Source organism: Crinia signifera, chromosome 8, assembly GCF_055691185.1.
Source record: "Crinia signifera chromosome 8, ASM5569118v1, whole genome shotgun sequence".
NCBI classification, from domain to species: Eukaryota; Metazoa; Chordata; class Amphibia; order Anura; family Myobatrachidae; genus Crinia; species Crinia signifera.
The window spans coordinates 134,729,703-134,751,644 of NC_139224.1; the positions used below are offsets into that span (position 1 = coordinate 134,729,703).

General features: G+C 44.4%; 1 protein-coding gene across 1 annotated transcript; it reads left to right on the forward strand.

Moving 5' to 3' along the window:
• The first annotated feature begins 8,430 nt into the window (after positions 1-8,430).
• NPL (N-acetylneuraminate pyruvate lyase) lies at positions 8,431-20,852 on the forward strand. The gene is made up of 12 exons (XM_083157200.1): positions 8,431-8,576; positions 11,913-11,984; positions 12,088-12,161; positions 13,900-13,987; positions 14,483-14,540; positions 15,707-15,782; positions 16,391-16,483; positions 17,877-18,019; positions 18,128-18,174; positions 18,809-18,893; positions 19,456-19,495; positions 20,306-20,852. Exons 2-12 carry the CDS (start codon positions 11,914-11,916, stop codon positions 20,449-20,451), a joined length of 921 nt encoding a protein of 306 aa, XP_083013326.1. The 5' UTR covers positions 8,431-8,576; position 11,913; the 3' UTR covers positions 20,452-20,852.
• The last annotated feature ends 1,090 nt before the right edge of the window (positions 20,853-21,942 follow it).

The following is a 21,942-nucleotide window of genomic DNA, read 5'->3' on the forward strand; positions in this document are numbered from 1 at the left end:
TTAGTTTCACGGCTGCCGTTATATCGGATGCGATATCGGCCAATATATCGGCGATCCGATGTGATGCGATTTTTTTAACAGTTCATATCCCCACTATCCACTATGCATGGAGTTGATCTTATATAGTGCGGCAGGCACAGCGAGCCACCGAGCCCGAAGCGTGGCGAGCGGACGCGGATTACTGCGCTCACCACTGCGCTTTGGGGTCTGATTTAGTCAGTTGTACTTTTGTGAAACTTTGCAAGGGGGCCACCCAGCACAGGGCAAGGCCACCACGCTTGCCGGGTCCATCCTCACGAAGTGCGCACAAACATTTCCGCTCGCACCGCTAAAATGCGAGCACTACTCTCACATGACCAGCATCCACCTAGTTGCACAGCCTAGCTGGCCAGTCATGTTTGAAGTCCGCTGGAGTGGCCCGGACAGAAATGCACTTTTCTGCTCTTAGAATACGCACAGGCCTGCCCTCCAACGGTCCATTGCATCATCACCTCCCCCCATCGGAACTTAAACTGTAATCCTTGGGCATACACGCATGCACAGGTCTTGAAAAATGTAACCTGCAGTTTTCAGAGATCTGCAACCGGGCCTAAACCAGGTTTTTGGTCCATTTTATGTACCTCATTTGTTTTCACCACATATATCTGTTTTCTGTATTACATACCTCCCAACATTGGTCCGACGTGAAGTGACATCTGAAATGTTGGGGGTGTAGTGGCACAGGGCGTGGCCTATTCCACGCCCCCATTTTCGCAGCTGTGGGGGCATGGCTAGAGGTTCTCTGAGCTGCTGTCTATGGACCTTATTCGGTACTTATGTAGTAACTGGGCTGCCGATTTTTTGATTGTATGCCTTAAGTTAAGGCATACAATCAGATGCGATGCGATGCGATATCGCATCGCATCGCATCGCATCCGATATCGGATGCGATGACCCGATTTTTCCATAGGAATCAATGTTAAAATGATTCCTATGGAAAAATGGGTCCTTTTCATACCCCTACTATCCAAGTGGGCATGGAGTTGGATATAAACCTGTGGCGAGCGTAGCGAGCCACCGAGCCCGAAGCGTGGCGAGCGAAGCGAGCCCCGCGAGGGGACGGTATTCGTCCCCTCGCGGGGCTCGCTTCGCTCGCCACGCTTCGGGCTCGGTGGCTCGCTACGCTCGCCACAGGTTTATATCCAACTCCATGCCCACTTGGATAGTAGGGGTATGAAAAGGACCCATTTTTCCCATTGAATTCCATGTTAAAATGGACTCAGTCCATTTTAACATTGATTCCTATGGAAAAATCGGGTCATCGCATCGCATCGCATCGCATCGAATCGCATGGTCGCATGCGATGCGATGCGATCTCCCGATCCGACCCGATTTAGAAATCGGCAGCCCAGTTACTACATAAGTACCCCTTATTCAGATCTGTTCGGTCTTCCCTGCGATGACCGATGTTGTGGGCCTGCGCATGTGCAGGCGCGTTTCTGTGCATGTGCAGATGCAGGGTGCGTGTACCCATGGCGAACGTTTCATTTGCTGGGTGCACGCACCTTACACGGCGAGCGGGGGGCGCCGGCAGGGCCGGCGCTACCCACTCAGCAGCTCCTGCAAAGCAGGGAGGCGCCATGCTGAAGAGGCGCCGTCTCCCTCCCTGCTCTGCTAAAGCTGCCTCAGCCCTCACTGTCACTGCCTCCTGCACACTGCCCGCAGCGCCTGTCTGACAGCGGGTGGACGGCAGTATAAAGAGCTGTTCCCTGCACCGCGCACACACTGTCCTCCTCCTGTGACCTGCCCCCTCTTCCTCACGGACATTTGCGCGGAGGCATGTAGCGCTGTCTGTGAATGCCTGGATGACGTCATGTCTGGATCCGCCCCCTACCCATTGCTCCCGGCGCCTGTCAGCTATCAATCAAATGATGAACAGGCAGCAGCGCCGCCCTTCCTTTTCTCTTCTCAGTGCCATTGCCAGTCCTCAACACTCCGCCCCCTCTATCTCCTCCCCTCTTCTTCCATCTCCTCCTTCTCTCTCCTCCTTTCCCCCTCAGTCACGAGAGGGGTGTAATGGCGTCCTCAGTGTCCTGCCTACACAGATAGAAGGGGATAGGCTGCACAAGAGTTAAACAGCAAAAGAACAGTGAGTCTTTTATTATACATGTTTATAACCAATTTTTTAATAATTGTAGATTTTTTTATATTAAATTAGTCACTTTTTAAATAATGGGCTGGGTTATGTGCCTAAAGGTGGCCATACACGCTGCAATAGCAGCGTGCGATGCACGCTCCTGCGGGCATCGCACAGTACAAAAAGTATGTGCTGCACATACTTTTTGTACTGCTTTCAGATCGTATCGCACACACATTGCATGCATGCCGTGCGATGTGATCTAGCCCATAACGTATGCGATTCTCGCAGTGTGTATGGGCACCTTTAGTGCCTGCAAAATTTTGCGGACACAGCACTGAGATGGTATATGCATACGTGTACATGCACCCTAGATCCTCCTTAGGATCGCATGTTGCATACGCTCCCACAATCGGGCTGCAGCTTGTTGCAATGGCAATCTGAAAGGGTGCAAAATGTATGGTTTGCAGGAGGGCGCCGGACACCCTAGCACCGGCCCTGGGCGCCGGTTAGCCTCATTAGCATATGGGAATGCCCAGTGTTTCATGGTCATTCCCAACTGCCACCCCCCCCCCTCCCCCTACTGCGGGACACTGCCAGGCAGGACGTGGGAATGTCCCAAAAAAACAGGACGTTCCCGCGAAAAGCTGAACAGTTGGGTGGTATGGTATTAGTTCTAAGCCTTATATACTGCAACTTCAGTTAAGTTTACGCAAAATACACAATAGTTTTTTTAATACATTTTGTTTTTAAAAGAAAAGCTTTTATTTCCATGAATGTGCCCTGGTATATTGCAGCGTTTAATGCCCAGAAGGAAGTATGACTAAGAATCTTTCCATTTGCAGAACAGATATCAACACAGAGGTAAAATGTATGGCTCTGGTTGTGTAATATATGTAGTTTCCATAAACATTGATCAGTTTTGGTTTTGATCATTGTTACTCAACAGCAGATGATCCCATTAAAAAAGCACCGGAAAACACATGTAAACTGGTGTTGCAGTGTAAATGATTGCCGCTTTAAAAAAAAAACTGGAGACTTCTCACCAAATCTCTCACTTTCTGAATCTCTCACCCTATTAAATTTCCGCTGAAGTCTCTGGGTGACATTTAATAGTTGAATTTGTGCGATATTTCGGAAACAAAATGGCGTTTTCACACATTTTGGCGAAACCGCTTACTTAATAGGGAGCACTAAGTCACGTAAATCACACATTTTGTGCGATAAATGGCACTTTTTCACTTGCCAGTTTCAATTTCGCATTTTTTTCGCATCCAGACATTTTCGCATTGAAAAGTATACACATCGCTTATTGAATGGAATGCTCTAATGGAATTCGCATTTTAAAAGTGTCTAAAAATCGCCAATGATGCAGACCAGGTCCTGATGGGCGAATTGACCCAAAAACAACTTTGTACAAATGCAGAAATTATTAATTTTCACACAGGTGTTCACAATGTTATTAATAAACTCCCCTACATATACCCAAACATCATTAAGGACACCTGTGAGGGTTTCAGAGATGGAGATAGTATAGAGTGGTGTTGAGCTGGCTGTTTGTGACTTTGGTCATTTGGAGGAGCTGCGCAGGAGGAGGGAGCAAGCTGCGCACCAGATCCAGGTACCCCAATTACTGCATGCTTCACGTAGGTATTGTGCTAGGCTGTACCTGGACTCCCTCTCTGATCAACAGGTTTAAACATATTCTGTACAGAAAACGATCGGTGGAATAATCGGAACAGGGGGTGGAGAGGGGCGTGAAGGGTTGTTTGGGCTCATTACCATATGCGTACGCCCTGCGTTTCATGGGCGTTCCCATGAAAACGCTTTGGCGTACATATGGTAATCCGTCCGTGACGCACGTGTGGGGGGCGGACATATGACATAGCCGCATGCCAGCTGCCCGCCCATATCCCTGCTTTTGCACAGAAAAATGCCTGCGTGGTCTGGAGCAATTGGTGCTGCCTGACCACTCGGTCCAGCATTCGATGGTCGGTGACCATCAAATAATGGGGGAGGTTCCCATAGATGGAGGAGGTGTTCACATGAAAAATCCACTCGCGTTCCGTTCGGTCGCCATCTTATCGCATTCAGACGTGTGAGCAATCCGTACAGAAGGCGGGGCTAAGAACACTCGGTTCCTGTCCGAAAATACGCATCCGACCGATTAAACTAGAATAAGGGCCTATGTTTGGGGCCTGACAAATTTGAACCTGTAACATAATTTGCTAGGCATTTGACCAATACCAGCAGGTATGGAACTATATGAATGCACAATGGTCAGGGACAAAATGCCTCTGACTGGAACTACATGAACCAGCATCACCAACAATTGCAATTTATGACCATTACATTTACATAAGTTGACCTTGCTGGGATATGTAGTTCCACAGCAGCACTATTGTTATGCAAAAATTACAAGAGAGCATTACAGTTATAAAACATTGCAATGGTTGATGTACATGAAAATGTGTGAACACTTATCAGCTTTGGGTGGCGTTGTGGCCTACCGGTGTTGGCAACATGGAGCCCAGGAAGGACCTCTGGTGGGAATATTCTTTTGAGTTGCTTCTCATATGATGTATATGTGACTGGTTGGGTGGTGCCTCCTCCAGTGCGGCTGGCCTCTTTAATTTCTGTCGCCATCTTGACTTCGAGTAGCCTTTTGATGTCATTAAACCTCTTTTTAACATTTCGGACACTTCTATTGTGGCTTCCAACGGCATTGACTGCGCCAGTGATGGATTCCCACATGGCCCTCTTCCACTGCGAAGTGGTCCTGTTGTTGTGCTTCCACAGCAGCCTGTCAAAATACGGGCACTATGGCATGGACAAGGGCCGCATTTTCCTCATAAGAGAAATGCACCTTACGGCCACTTTGGGCGCTGGCACTTTCTGGCTCCTCCTCAACCTCCTCTGCGGCCATGTCCCCCTCCTCCTCCAGGGCAGCATCACCTTACTCCTCTTCACCTCCATCTTCCTCCACCTCAGGCCAGTCGACCTCAGAGATGTGGCCCTCCTGCAGCTCCTAATCGGACTGTGTGCTGAACAGGTATTTCTGTGTGAGGGGATGAGATGGGAGGCAAGAGGGTCCTCCTCCTCCCCCTGCTGTGCCTGCTCCTCTGGGTTCCGCCCTGGCCCATGCCTTGTTGTGGCCATGCTGGCTGGCAAAGTGTTGCCTCTCCCTCTCACACTGCAGGCTCTTAGTGTGCCTCTGCTGCCTCTCCCCCTGGCTCCTCTAGCGCTGCTGCTGCCTGTAACTGGTCCACTGCTGCCTCTGCCACCTGCACTCACTGTCTCTCCTCCTCTCCTATCCATTCTCCTCACCTTACTACCTTTCAAAGGTCAAAATGGTGCCTGTGCCCCTTCATATAGGGGGTGTGATGCATATTGTAGGGGACTTAGGTGGGCCAATAGGTTAGGGGCTTGTTTGGCATGAGGAGGCAGTGTTGTAATTCGCATTCCGGTTGGCCAGAAAATCGCACATGACCTGCGCCGGAAATCGCACATTACTGTGTAATACATTCCCACCACATCTCATCTCTTCGCACCTCACCGCACTTTTGGGCACATTAGCGCATACCATTGAATAATCGGTTTTGGAGGAAAAAATGCAATTTGAAAAAGTGTAATACGGTGCGATTTTGAAATGTTACTAAAACTCGCATCCTATTAAATGTTACCCTCTGTCTTTATACTAATGCGTGTGTCCGAATGTGCTAGAGTGAGATACCCACTGTTAACATCTGCAGATTAAAAAATACCCCTTTTTGCATCTTAAAGGCCCATTCACACTTGACGATTTTCAGCTGAAAATCGGTCAAAACAGACAGACTGCTGCTGCTGCGGTTGGATGATGCAGTGCAGAGCCCTGCTCCCCCACCGTCCGCCGCACTTGTCATCCGGGGTCCCAGGCAGCTCTGCCGCCCGGCCACACTGACAGGCTGACGCCCGCCCCCCTACACCCTGCTCCCGCCGCCACCCTCCATCCTGCTCCACAAGGAGCACCACTGACCACCAATGTTTAACTTTTTAAGCCAGTAATATATACATTGCTGGCATGTGCCAGCAATAATTATATTAATGGCACCACTGGGCACTAATGTTTTCCTTTTTAAGCCAGTAATATATACATTGCTGGTATGTGCCAGCACTGTATATATTAATGGCACCACTGGGCACCAATGAGATTCTTAAGCCAGTAATATATACATTGCTGGCATGGGGTGTGGTACGGGACTCTGACAGTCAGGATCCAGACAGTCATTATCCCGACGTCGGGATCCCGACTGCCCGGAGTCAGACAGCATGGCGAGCACCTATTCTATTCTCCCTCTATGGGGGTCGTGGCTACCCGGCTGTCGGCGTTTTGACAGTCGGGATCCCGACGTCGGGTAAATGACTGTCGGGATACAGACTGTCGGGAACCCGTCCGGCACCCGCTGGCATGTGCCAGCAATGTATATATTAATGGCACCACTGGGCACCAATGAGATTCTTAAGCCAGTAATATATACATTGCTGGCATGTGCCAGCACTGTATATATTAATGGCACTACTGGGCACCAATGTTTTCCTTTTTAAGCCAGTTATATATACATTGCTGGCATGTGCCAGCAATGTATATATTAATGGCACCACTGGGCACCAATGACATTCATAAGGCAGAAATATATAGATTGCTGGCACGTGCCAGCAATGTATATATCACTGGCACCACTGGACACCAATGACATTCATAAGGCAGTAATATATAGATTGCTGGCACGTGCCAGCAATGTATATATCACTGGCACCACTGGACACCAATGACATTCATAAGGCAGTAATATATAGATTGCTGGCACGTGCCAGCAATCTATATATCACTGGCACCATTGCCCACTAATGATTATTTACTGAATTTATTAGGCAGTAATATATACCCGGCTGTCTCAGACCAGGTCCATCCGTCTGTGGGCCTTTAGACACATCATCAAAACCTGCACCAGTCTCACAGCAGCTGCAGGTTCTCCGCATAGGATTATGTGCTCTTATGTGAGCGTAGTAAGCAGTTGAAAGGTCTACAGTGTCTAGGTAGACAGTCAACACAGACAAAAGGTCAACACTGACAAAGGGTGACAAGCACTAGGTTGACGTGGTCAAAAGATCGACATGAGGTTTTTTTTTTTTCAACTTAATTTTTTGCTGACTTTTTCATACTTTACCATCCACGTGGAGCACAATTGCGAGGGTACGCATTAAACTAATTGGGAGTCCATGTCGTCAGGTGTCGACATTGACAAAACAAAGTCATTAAAAGCTCGTCGACCTTTTTACTTGTCACCCTTTTTATGTTGACCCTTTATGTTACCCTATTCCATTTTAAACTTTTGTCAACGTCGACCAAGTGCATGTCAACATTGTGTCTGTGTTGACCTATTGACTGTCTAAGTAGACACTGTAGACAAAATAATTTAGGATTATGTTATACCTAGCACCTCCAGCATGATGTTTTCTGAATGCCACAGTTTTCCTTGAGTAGCATCTATTTGGCTTGCAATGCAAAACTCCATAGATGTGAGGTGCACCTACTCATATTTCACTGGGGTTAATAACACACCTGTAGTAACCCCATTGAAATTAGTTTTTCCATTCATTCAAATGTGGTATCCATCAATTGTTCCATTTTTGTATTTAATCGACGACAAGAAAATGTCAACAAATAAATGTCGATGCTTTATACAATCGATAGTCAGCACTGTTGGGGACCAGCTCAACAGCAGGCTAGTTATGGAAGAGGATTCAATGGCTAAGCATGCCCTAGGATAATAAAATAAAGTAGATTGTCACTCTACCTGCTATAAAAAATAGAGAATCATCAGCTCTCCAACATTGATACACTATCGGTGGTTGTTAGCCATCGATGACTGATGGCCATCTCTATCCATCTAAAAACCTATGAAGATTTTTACTGTTTATTTTCACTTAAGTGAAATGTTGCGCAACCACATGTCCCTCTCACATGACTAGAGTCTGTATAAGCATTATAAAAATCCCCCAAGCAATGATGGTGTAATAAGTGATCTGTCAGCACAAGATACTGCTACTTCTGTATTCTGAGAATGTCTGGTTTGGGTTTCAGTGATTGCCTCCCTCTAACAAGCTGTAGCTGGACCTCTCATCAGGAAATACGGCTGATCACCCTGCACAGACAGCGGGGCTGGGAGTTGTGGTCCCAGAAGTCACTTCTAGTAGCTAGTCTTATAGCCCAGTACACGTAAAACACCATTGCACAATGTTCTATCTCTCATTCTGGTAAATAATAATGAAAGAGGAACGCTGCTGTAAATATCCTCCCAGCATGCAGCGGGCGGGGAGCACCGAGCAATCATGTGACAGCAGCATGTAAAGCACAGTGCTTGCTGCTGGGGTAGTATGAGAAGCACAGTGCTGCTGTCAATTGTGTGCAGAGTGCAAGGTACTGTACTAGAGTATCCCTTTGTTATTATCAGTGTATTGTGGTGTGTTTGGACCAGACTGCAATTAATTTTTAGGAGGCAGAGATGTTTTACTGTTTATTGTTCTCAATATAATATAGGATAGGATTGAAAGGAAATGCAATGATCAGCCCCTATATAATCAGCCTGAAAGCTGTATGAGGCATCTGGATGTAACATGTTAAACTACATGTTATGTTTGCGCTACTATATTTGTTCATAAACACAGTAGTTGTTTCCTTTCTTCTCTTACATTGTATCCTAATCCTAGTGTTGTCATTGATGTTGCATGCACATGTACTGTAGGGCAGTATTACACCTGGCAGTGTTGCTGGAATTATATATGTCCGCCCAAAATAGCAGAGCAAGGGTTTTGTCAGCTCCCAATTATGTTTCAAAATTAATATTCTACAGTTGATAACTAATAAGTAGCCCTTTTGGCTTGTCCAAGAGCCTCGGTGTCAAGCAGCTGTAACCCATGACAACCAATACATATATGGCTTTGAGTAATCTAGTCCATTACTCTATGCAGGTAAATGTATGTCCTATTGCTAAAGGTGCCCATACACGTTACAATTATTGTATACAATATTGTATACAATATCGCATATCGGTTTTCCGATGAGATCTAGTACAAAAAGTATGTGCTGCACATACTTTTTGATTTTTGTACTAGATCTCATCCCATCCCATCTCATCTTATCGCAAAACCGAGATGTGATGAGATGCGATATTGTATACAATAATTGTAACGTGTATGGGCACCTTTAGTTTTCACTATATAGTAAATAAGCTGTATACTGTGGCAGTTTGTAACATGGAAGGGCTGCTTAATAGCAAAATGTGACTTGCTCACATGTGTCTGCTCTTGGGGGTAAATTTAATAAAGTTCCAAAATTGAGAATAGGTCAGATTCCCCATGGCAACCAATAATATTTTTTATGTTCTCTGTTGCATCCTAGAGAATGGTGGAGAGGATGTAATTGGTTGCTATTGGCAACATCAACTCACCCCCCCCCCCCCCTTTTTTTTTTTTTTTTTTTATAAATATTCATTTTTAGAACCTTTAGTAAATTCACCTCTTATGACCTTATTCAGGTCTGTTTGCTTGCATGCGAACTGGATGTTTTCTAAATGCGCATTTCTGCACATGTGCATGCACCGTGTGCGTCCAGGGCGAACAGATTGTTCGCTGGGTGCACACCCCCAACATTGTGGCCAAAGGGCAGCGGGCCGGGTGACTCGCCCATGGAAATGCCCAGTGTGGTACTTGTGTATTATCACGGCGCCCATCGCATCGCATACCACTAATTAAGGTATGCGATGGACCCGATTTTAGCCTTTTTACCCGGGCTGAGTATACAATTTTAAAATCGCGTCACATCGCATGCCATTACAATGGCATGGCATGCGATTTCCCATTGAGTCCCATGTTAAATGGCACCCCCAGACCCGATTTTTAATTGTATACCCACCCTGATGGGTAATAAATATGTTAAATGGACCCACATTGTTAACGACCCCCCACTCTCAACGCCAACCCGAAGCGTGGCGAGCGCAGCGGTACGCGTCCTCCGACCTTTTCATACCCCCACTATCCACGTCGGCGTGGAGTTGATTTTATAAAGTGTGGCGATTGCAGCGAGCCACCGAGCCCGAAGCGTGGCGAGTGGATGCGCATTACTTCACAGGTATACACGTCGCCATGCTTCGGGCTCGCCACACTTTATAAAATCAACTCCACGCCAACGTGTATAGTGGGGGTATGAAAAGGTCGGAGGACGCGTACCACCACCCCTCGCGGGCTTGCCACGCTTCGGGTTGGCGTTCATAGTGAGGTGGCGTTAACAATGGGGGGCATTTCACATACTCATGACCCATGAGGGTGGGTATACAATTAAAAATCGGGTCTGGGGGGGCATTTAACATGGTAATAAGGCATCTGGCTGCCTGTACAATTAGAAATCGGGTGAAATCGCATCGCATGCGATGCGATTTTTCATCGTACAATGCCCTGCGATGGAAATCGTGGGCGCCGTGATAGTACACAAGTACCCCCAGTGTTTCATGGGCTTTCCCATAGAAATCGCCCGGTTACATGGCCGCCATGGGCACGTACATCTAAGGTTGCTCTGAGCGAATTCCCAGCCTTGCAACCAGAATAACCTCCTTAGTGTGTAACTTGCACTTGATTCATCTACGCTAGTTTATAGATTGATTTATTAGTAATTAATCCCCCTATATCCCTAGCTGTAGCTAAACTGCCTGCATGTGGTGTTTTTCAAGCATAGGAAGCACAATTGTGCAGCCACAGCATATCTGTATCCTGTTAGGCTGATTTACTTGGCCCTTTGTTATACTTCAATCCAATAACTGAGCTGTAACGAAAAAGACAAAGTCCAGGTTTTTTGTGACCCTCGTCCAAGCAAATGGGTAAGATCGGCATCACTGATTCTCCGTCATTATCTCACGTATTGTACCACTGCAATATCCTTCGAATATGACCTACAAAGGTCTAATCTGTTTTTGCTCAGTTGGTTATTGAGGAATTATTTTATGCTGGTATGCGACCTTCTGACATTACACCTTCCACTCCATACAAAATGCTCTGTTCCCAATCACATACCTTCCAGGAGGGACACAATGCTCTGCTTCTGCACTTTACTCCTAATGTATGATTGTCATCATCTGTGGTGGAACACCTTGCTTATCAATTAACCAGTTCAACTCAGTGAAGGCATTAAGAGTGGCTTTCCTCTCAGCAATGATAACGGTCATCACTGTCCATACACGCTGGGCATAATCGCCCAGTATGTATGGACCTTTACTCCTAGTTACTTGAGGTTAATCCATTTCTATAAATTGTCAGTTTCCAATTTCTCTTTATTTTTATTAGTGACAGTCATTCACAAGGCAAAACCTGGTTTTGTAAATGATTGCCACTTTTAAAAATAAATGTCAGAGATCATTCAGCATTCCGCTCCACCGGCAAACTTGACTCCTATTACGCAGGCCCCAGTAAGTTTGAAGTCCGCATGCAGATCATTTTGTAGAAGGTCCTAGTGTGTTTCCTCATAATGACTGAGTGGATACCATGGGTGTACCAAACCTAGAGCCTGATTCTGGTTCACTTGCAAAAGCAAATTCTCTCTTTACTGGACAAAACCATGTGCACTGCAGAGGGGCAGATGTAACAACCTGTGCACAGAGATCGATTTGGGTGGGGTTTGTGCTTCAAACTGATGATGTGTGTGTGTGTGTGTGTGTGTGTGTGTGTGTGTGTGTGTGTATATATATATATATTTTTTTTTTTTTAGGATGATGTCATTTTCTGGAAAGAAATTGAGGGGCCTTATAGCAGCGACCTTTACCCCAATGACTGCAAACAGGTAAAGGGTGTTTGGTCATTTATAATCTTTTTTTAAATTCCAGTTTGTGAATTTGATAGTAAATTATTTTTAATTTTTGATTATTTCTGTTCTCTATTTGTAGTAATGTCAATATCTCCATCGTCCAGCAATATGTAGATTACCTGGTCCACACACAGAAAATAAAGAATATATTTGGTAAGTTTAACGGCAAATACTTTATCTAAATTTGTTTAGCTGTGTGAACTCTATAGTGCACACATTCTCACTAAGGGGGTTCTACTGGTTGATTCGCAAGTCTGTGAATTCGCAGCCTTGCGAGTCCACCAAACCGTTAACCCCCCCCCCCCCCCCCTTTCACAGCATGTATACCCACGCGCAGGCTGCGAATGGATGTTAACGACTTTCAAGTCCTTTACATAATCGCACACACTCTGGGCCGGAAATGGGTGGGCAGCTCTTCCTGCGGTTGAGGTTATTATGTGTATATATATATATATGTGTGTGTGTGTGTGTGTGTGTGTGTGTGTGTGTATGTATATATACATATACAGGGGCATTGAAATGTTGCCATAACCTACGCCTGCTGTAACGCTGTTTTTTTCTGCTGCGAGTGCCGCGCCTCCACCTGCCTGTATTACAATATTCCAGTGAGGGCACCCAGCCAAGTATTCTCCTGTATGAGTGTGGATGTTGCCGGTCTTCTGCTATATATATATATATATATATATATATATATATATCACACAGACTAAATTGACCACCTGGTTCTTATCTGCTGTCACATTTCCTAATGTCTGTACTCCTGGGCCAACACGTGGCCCCCAGCTGTTAAGGAACTACACATTCCAGCATATGATTTTGCTATTGGGGCATTCTGGGATGTGTAGTTCCCAAGCAGCTGGAGCCTATACTGTGAAACACAGAGGGGGGTGGATCTCCACAGCGCTATTCACAGGATATATTCTCAAATGGAAAGTGTTGTCCACAACGGTATCCAAGACACAAGGGAAAGAAGGAAAATATTCTATGTTAGAAAGTCTCTCACGGGTTTCTCAAATTTCAAAGGGTAACTCCCCGACACAACTCACCTAGACAAGCTAGGAGACTTTCCCATAAAGGTTTCTTTAAATTCTCAGATCTTTAACATTCATATGAAACATAAACTCACCAAGGGCACAATCCCTATGTTCATCAAAAGGTATCTTTATTAAAAACTCCACTGGAACACGTACACTTCATCCAAAGGATCCAATTTATTGATAAAAGATGGAGACCTCACAACTTCACAACTGCAACAACTGCACCTGGTGTTGAGAAGACTTGTTATTGGGGACCCACACCTACCTGTCCTGAATACCATCTTTGGACCTACTGCCGCTCTGGGATCTCATTCCGGGTGAGAGGACTGGGTTGCAATATTTTCCTTCTTTCCCTTGTGTCTTGGATACCGTTGTGGACAACACTTTCCATTTGAGAATATATCCTGTGAATAGCGCTGTGGAGATCCACCCCCTTCTGTGTTTCATATACGTCTTTGGTAGCCCATATCTGTGGTTCTTCTAGTGGAAATTCCGGGTGGGCGCAGGTGGCCACTGATAACTTTTGTGGAGCCTATACTGTGTTCAGTCTATGTATGTGTGCAGACACATAGAAATTGACGTAAAAAAAGAACCACTTGGCAAATCTACTAGTCAGGGGAGAATATACAAACACCACACACTTTAGATCTATGGTAGGAATTGAACCCATGACCTTAATGCTGTGAGGCTGGAATGCTAACCATTACACCATGAGAATGTGAGCTATATTGTGGATATTGAAGATCTAGTTTGTATTGGAATATGGAAGAGCATTTTGGTCTTGGGGTGGGAAAAATAAACTACTCTGCAAAGTACTGTTTATATGTTCTAGCGATTGTTTTGCATGTCTACAGTAAATGGGACAACAGGAGAAGGAATGTCGCTGAGTGTACAGGAGAGGAAGACGCTTGCTGAGGAATGGGTGAAACATGCAAGAGGCAAGTGAGTATGATGAGGACGTTGGAAGGACGTTCTGAGAAATGATCAGTCTTGATGACAGACCCTCTTCTTACAGTCACTAAAACAATGGAATATGGAAACCGAATCAGGGGTAACTGTGAAGATGTGGGGGCCAGTGGGAATATTTTCCAATGGCCCCATACTTGCTGCCTAGCAAACCTGTAAACACCGTTTCTCGTCGTGTGAAGCCCCCACACTCCTGCATTTGCAGGGGTACGCCCAGCATTTTTTGTGGGTCACTTTGGGTGGTCCCCTGCGTCAGACCCCTGCCCCCCATCACTGATAAAGTCCCCCAGTGAGTGTGAAACTCGCAAAAGGCGTTCACTCCAGGGGCTTTGCACATGGGCAACCCCCAACAATCGGCTGGGGGGAGCAAATTCGGCCCACACCAAGCGGGTTTGCCCTATATGCCATTTTTTATTTTTATAAACTAATTAAAGAACATTTTCACTAATCCGATCGCTTCGCTTCTTGTAGAATGGACAATGTGGTTGTACATGTGGGATGTCTGAGCCTGGAGGACTCCAAAGACTTAGTAGGTGTCCATGATGTCTCATGCCAATCTGCTTTCTATTTATTGATTTTAAGGCAAAAATATTTCTAAATGCTGTTATTTGTACCATATCAAGCTTTAAATGTTGTGTTTAAAATTGCATAACTTCTCTTCAGTGTGTTTCTGTCTATCCAAATATTTTATTCCACACTTAATTTAAGACTATGGGGGTTATTCAATGTCTGCCTATTTTTCTGACCGTGAAAATATCGGCAGTTAAGCCATTCAATCCCGGCCGGGACTTTCCTGCTACAGACCAGCCTCCCTGTGGTGGCGAGTCTGTATTGTTAGAAATAGCCATGGATTGTCGAATCCACGGCCGTTTTTCAACAAAAGACCGCGTTTTGGCCAATACACGAACTTTCAAACGCTCGACAGCCAGAACATTGAATTCAATTGTCGAGTTACTGTCGAAGGAAGCGAAAAAGGCCCAGGATCCTGACTGTCATGACATTCTGACAGTCAGAATGCCGGATTGAATACTCCCATATGTACTGTATATACATTCTTATGCCGCTGAATATGTAAGCTATAGACGGGCATCTAATTTATTTTATACAAGAGCCAACTACAGAATTTGCACTACAGTCTCTACCAGAGGTCGCTTCTAGTTCAACCTGTATAACAAATGTTCTGTAAACATTGGGTACACAAGGGGTTATTTATACCTGATTGCTGGTGATCAGGTCTGAATAACCCTGAAAGTCCGTTAGGACTCTGTTATTTGTCTTTATGGGGGTTATTCTAGTTCACTCTTTCTGACAAATTCCTTCTTAGATGGACAAAACCATGTGCACTGCAGGTGGGGGCAGATGTTACTTGTGCAGGAAGAATTAGATTTGGGTGGGGTTTTACTTCAAAGTGAGATCTATATTGCAGTGCAAAAATAAATCAGTCAGTATTTTCCCTGCACAGAAACAAAATAACTCACCCAAATCTAATTCTCTCTGCACATTTTACATCTGCCCCCCTGCAGTGCACATGGTTTTGTCCATCTAAGAAGGAATTTGTCAGAAAGAGTGAACTAGAATAACCCCCTATGTGTAACCTAGGCTTAATCACTATTATCTTCTGTTCTTCACTAGGCTGCCCATGCTGCTTTGTGTGTAACCTAGGCTTAATCACTATTATCTTCTGTTCTTCAATAGGCTGCCCATGCTGCTTTATGTGGAGCTGATGCCATCAGTGCTGTGGCCCCTTCTTTCCTCAAACCTTCTAGTCAAGGTAAAATGAATCTCATAAATATAATCTCATGCTTTACTATGTACAGTCCTTTTATAAATCTGTACGATATTGCTGAAATAAAGTGGCATGATTCACTGGGTAGACATATTTTCTTTGTAATAAAGGAGTGTGTTTCCTGACTGGGGTGTCGTACTGTGTTCTGGTAGCACCATCTGGACTGTATCTCAGCTGAGATATAAACCAAAGTGTGCCTAAAGCTAGAATGAACAGTAAAAAACATGGTTTTATTACTTGTTTTTTTTTTATGTCCGAAATCCTCATCGCCGGTGCATAGGCTGAGACTTACTCCGCCTTATGCCACAAATCCTCCCCCAGCTAGCTTGGCACGCCTGCCTTCCCCCCCCCCCCCCCCCCCGACACTCCCAGTGGTTTGATGGCATGCCCAGGGTTTTACTTGCCACTTTCAAAAAACGGACAGTTTCCATGCCCACTACCTGTCATTCACCTTGCGAACAGAACTAGTTGATGAGTTCATTGCAGGATGATCGCCCACTGTGCAAATGCACTTCTTAAAGCATTATTAACAATTACATATTTGTTTAAGATGTGTTTTATTAGACGTTTCCATTTTTTTTTCTGCTCCATAGATGCACTGGTATCGTACCTGAAAGATGTTGCCTCTGCTGCTCCTAGTCTCCCGTTTTATTATTACCATATCCCAAGCCTGACCGGTATAACATGTAAGTGGGCAGCAGCTGGGATTGGGACATACAGAGATATTACATGGGATCTAGAATACTGATGAACAATGTGAGGTAGTTTTGTGAAGTAAAAGTGATCTGAGAATTCTAGTGTGTAGGCTTTATATATGGCTTTGTGCATTTCATACTCTAAGTTCTATAGATATACGTATTCCCCGATGAGTTCACAACCGTTGTTCCAGCAGATCTATCAACATCATTGTTATAATCCAACCACCAATGTTCTAGTTGATAATAGTGTCTATGAAGTTAAGCATGGCTGCTACTGATTGACTAAAGATCCGGTAGGTAGATCCATAGCCCATCATATCTCACGCCTGATGTCTACTGTGTGATCGACCATAAACGTACCTTTTAAAAGGTGAGATATATCAGGCTTGGCGAAGACTTGTACAGAAGGGTCCAAAAGGGGATATGGTCATTGGTTCGACACCTGAAATAGGTGGATGTGCTTAAGGTCCACATGGATGGAAGGTTGACAATGGCTAGGTCAACATGGGTTTTTCTTCTTCTTCTTTTTTTTTTTTTTTTTTTTTATTAGCCGACATGTGCCAGCAGGCAGTATTTCATGCCCTACTACCCATTAGTAGAGCATGGAGGAAGAATAGTGTAGCGAGGCACCCTGTCCAAAGCATGGCTAGGTGAAAAAGGTGAAACCCCATGTCGACCTAATGCTTGTCATCCTTTCATCCATGTCAACCTTTCATCCATGTCAACCTAATGTATGTCGACCCAATGATCCATACCTGACCAAAAGCAGCTGCCCTGCTGAAGCACCGTTGTTTGTGTGACACTTCCTGAAACCTGATTATTTTAAGGTATAAGGGGATATTTAATGCTGGCTGAAATTTCCAATTGTCGGAAATATCGTCCACTTTTGACAATAGTAGGCCACATTTACATTTGACCTATTCAATGTCAGTGCCGATCTACCGACTGTCAGAAACATCCCGAAAGTCAAAAAAGACATGGATCGGTGAATCAACATCCTTCCCTTTTTTTTTTTTTTCAGAAACCCCCCCCCCCCCCACTTGTCAGTCACCCAGCTTATGGCCAGCAAAGGGAAGCCTTTGCACGGTCCGTACACTAGGGGGCCCAGTGCACAACATACTATGCACATGCACGGTTTTATTGTTTTTTTTTTTTTTTTAGACAGGCAGCGAATTTGCAGCCCTCAGAACAAATCTCAATTGGGCCCTGTGTTTCCTGCACACAGGAAAAGCAGCCATTTTGTTGATTTAAACCTTTGTACCCCTGTTCGTTTTCTAGTGTCCTGATAACCTTGTGAGTAGTAAAGAAATTCACAAAATGGCCACTTGCACTGGTTGCACCTAAATTCAGGAAATGACTGATAGTGCTTTGTCTCTTACAGATAAGGTCTATGATCTGGTGGGCAGGATGCAGCTTCACATCCCGTCTTTCCGAGGAGTTAAGTTTAGTGATGTGAATCTTATGGACTTCAGTATGTGCATCCATCAATATAAGCAATTTGATTTTCTGTATGGTGTAGACGAGGCAAGTGATTCACTATATTATTCAATTATCATTTTAATAGTTACATATTTACACAATGGTCTTACTCTAATAATAAGGTAACTTCCCCCCCCCCCCTCTTCCCTACAGCAATTATTGGGTGCTTTGGCATTTGGTGCACATGGAGCAGTTGGCAGGTAAAATTACAAAAGGAAAGGGTCTGGACTTCTTCAATCTCCTCCGCACTTTAATTTTCAGTTTATCTATATACTTTTGGCCAGTAATAAACATGCTTTGCTATTTCATCCATAATCAGTTGAATGCTCTTCCTGGGACATCTGTAAAAACTACTTGCAGAGAGTTCAATCCATAATGCCTCATACTTATCAATGTCACTTGTTTTGTGTTCTCAATGGGGGTTAGGTGAACACCTAGGGAGGAAGAGGCCAGGCAGGAGGCAGGGCTACATTTTGGGAGGGACGATGATAGATGCACATGGGGGAGGTAGGAGGCAGAGGCACGCTTGGTGAGTTACTTGGCAAAGGCACATATGGGGAGGGAGGTGATGGGTGCATATGGGAAGACAGGAGGCAGAGGCTCTCATGGTTAGAGGGGGTGAGAGGCACACTTGGGGAATCGGGGTGCCAAGGTACATATGGGGAGGAGAGACACAGATATTTACCAGGGACTTTATTTTAGATATGCAGTTACCTGGTCTGTGAGTAACAATCTATGCTGATGAAAGAATATATTTTATCTTCGAGTCTTTATTCAATGTTTTTGTAAGCTTTGTTATTAACAACCTGAAATATGTGGACTATTGTGTTACAGTACATATAACTACATGGGTTCCACCACCAACAAAATGTTAAAGGCATTTGAAGAAGGTAACCTAAAAGAAGCCAGAGACATTCAGGTACTTTGCACTTCATACTGCCTATAATTTCCTATAAATGTTTTGCCTGTATAATATTAAAGACATTACCAGCCCTTTCTTAAGGGCCCTACACACGGAATGAAGAGCGCTCTGAGTGAAGCTCGGACTCTCTCAGCACACAGCGCTGCACAGTGTGGTGTCATGAGCAGTGTTTTCCGTTGAGAACACTTGCCCCTGACCGATCAGGTGGTTAATTGCCGCCAGATTCAGACTGGTGGGGCCACACATTTAAATCGATGTGTGGTCTACACACACACAGTGATTTAGTAAAATTGCTCAGAAAATGCCTGAATATCGGCCCGTGTATAGGGCCCAGTTCCTGACTATTCCCTAACCAACTGTCCCCCTGCTCAGTTCATAGCCTGATCCAAGTCACACTGCAGCTCACAAGCCATCCTCTCTTCAACAACTGCATAGAAAATCATCGAAATTGTCATATAGCTTTAGATAGCGGTAGAGTTGTGGATGGAGGCAGCTCGGATTATATGAAGGTGTTTGTTTTCATTTTGGTCAAATGCTAATATTTCTGTTTCTATTGTAGTGTAAAATGCAGGAATTCATGACTTTCGTTTTTGCTTTGGGTAAGTAGTTAAAAAATAATAATACATTCTAGAGGTAGTCTTGAATCCATTGTGGGTTTTCCAGAAAAATGTAGATTAGTCCCTTCAAAATGATTGAACTCTTGAAAGTGGTTTATATTGAGTGTATCTGCGCACACACTTGTACCTTTTATTCTGATTTTCGTTTTGCACATGTACAGTATATGCACCTTGCCAGACTGTACAGGTATGCCCATATCTCTGTGTGAAGTGGGCATTTCTGGGTGACTGCTTTGTGGCTACCTTGAAAAAACACAGAAGACCTTTTTATTTCTAGGAGTGTTGTGAGCGGATAGCCAGAGTTCTGCGCTATTATGAAGCGATGCGTTTAAGTCTCCGATGTCTTATGAGACCTGTGGCCTAGAAAGCACAGGGGAAATGATGCGGAGGATAATTTCCCAGTGATTTGTGCTTGAGCAGAAGACACTGGCACAAGTTTAGGAAGTGTGCCCACATTGAGCCTCTCCTCTTAAACGGTCGCTGATGTCAGCACTTAGCATAACATACAGCTTTATTGGTTATATCCTAAGTGTAAATAGACTTCAGGACGGCAGTATTTATACAAATAGGATTTCTAGAACAAAAAGGACTGAATGGTAAGGTATGGAAGAACTTGTTTTAGAATTCACTCCCTATACCTGTAGTTGGGAATCCTAATATCAATTTGGTTCACGCTAAATCATCTTACACCACACACATAAAAAGGGCATTAGATGGACTCACCAGTAAATTAATTCCTGCCGTAAATTATATGCGTTAATGAATGCTCCTCCCCCTTTTTTTTTTTTTCAGACTGGGGATTACCTGAATTTAAAAACATAATGTCGCATGTATCTGGAATAGATTTAGGACCACCGCGCCTACCCCTGTTCTCTAGCTTCAAACCTGAGCACCCGGAGAAGGTCAAAGCTGAGATGAAGAGGCTGAATATCCTCTGAGAAAGCCCCTTGCATGGGCACCAAGCAGCATGGATTGTGGACAGCAGGCCACTGGCAGGCACGGTTACACTGCGTTCCCTTCCCTCGCGGTCATGTTCAGACCTCTGCAGCATCTTCTCATCCAATAGCCTTATTACGAAAGTGATTTATATGTGACAAAACCAATAACGGCTCCAATTAGCCTATGCGACTAACCTTATTGTACTATCCTGATTTTATCTAAGTTTATAGTGTACTTAAAGGTGTTCTTTGTTTCACTGACTACCTGTAAATCTCTTGTACTTAGGTGCTTCACACTTGGGGTTTTTTTTTTTTTTCTTTCTTGAATCACATAATTTGAAAACCCAATATTTCTGGACCAAATACTCAACTTTGATTCTAAATACAGTATATTTGATTTGTATGGTCTGGTTTTATGGAACATTTGAAAAATAGAACTTTACTTTGCAGTAGTAACAGCATTTTATGGCAAGCATCTTATATATTCAGTCCTAAATAAGGGGGTGTGGTATAGGGGTCCGACAGTCGGGATCCCGACTGGCCGGACCCAGACAGCATGGCGAGCGCAACAAAGCCCCTTGCAGGCTTGCTGCGCTCGCCACGCTGCGGGCACAGTGGCTTGCTGTGGGAGCCACCTATTCTATTCTCCCTCTATGAGGGTCGTGGACCCCCACGAGGGGAAAATAGCAGGTGGCCATCGGGAACCCGGCTGTCTGTGTTTTGACAGTCGGGATCCCGGCGTTGGGTGAATGCCTGTCGGGATCCTGTCCGGCACCCAAATAAGGATAGAGGGTAAACTCATGGCTAATTCCTGGTTTTGACAGTAAACTTGGGGATGAATTTTCTAAGGCTTCTAAAAATTAAATGAGGTCATGTTGCCAATCAGATTATGCCTATCATTTTCTAGGATGCACTAGAGAAATGAATCTGATTGGTTGCTATATGTGACATCACTTTTTTTAATTTTTAGAAACTTTAGTAATGCCATATTTAGAACGAATGATTGTTTACAAACAATGTATTGCCTCCTGATAGGTCAAGTTGTATGGCACTTACTATGTTTGCTTCAGGGACAAAATAATGATACCTGTATGCTGTGCATAGGTCTTTGGGGAAAACCCTTTACAGTATATAAACCTTATCAAAGTACTATTTGTATTAACATTTTTATAAAAATGTATTTAAAACGTATTTAATCTATGACTGGCACAACAAAAACTCTTCACTGAAAAAATAAATAAAAAAAATGTTGTCTTTAATGTGCATTTACGGGTTACTGCTAAAATCTGTAGTTTCGTAAATCTTTGAAAATAATTTATAGTGATTTATATATTCTCACAGTGGATTGTGGACAACAATTTAGTGGCCCAGATTTCTTTCTATAGTACTGTACCTGGGCGTAGTTCACATCACATCTCCCTATTCAGGGACAGAAGAGTCACTAGGGAATTTCTCTACTAATTTAATTGTGCTATGGATCATGACAGGATA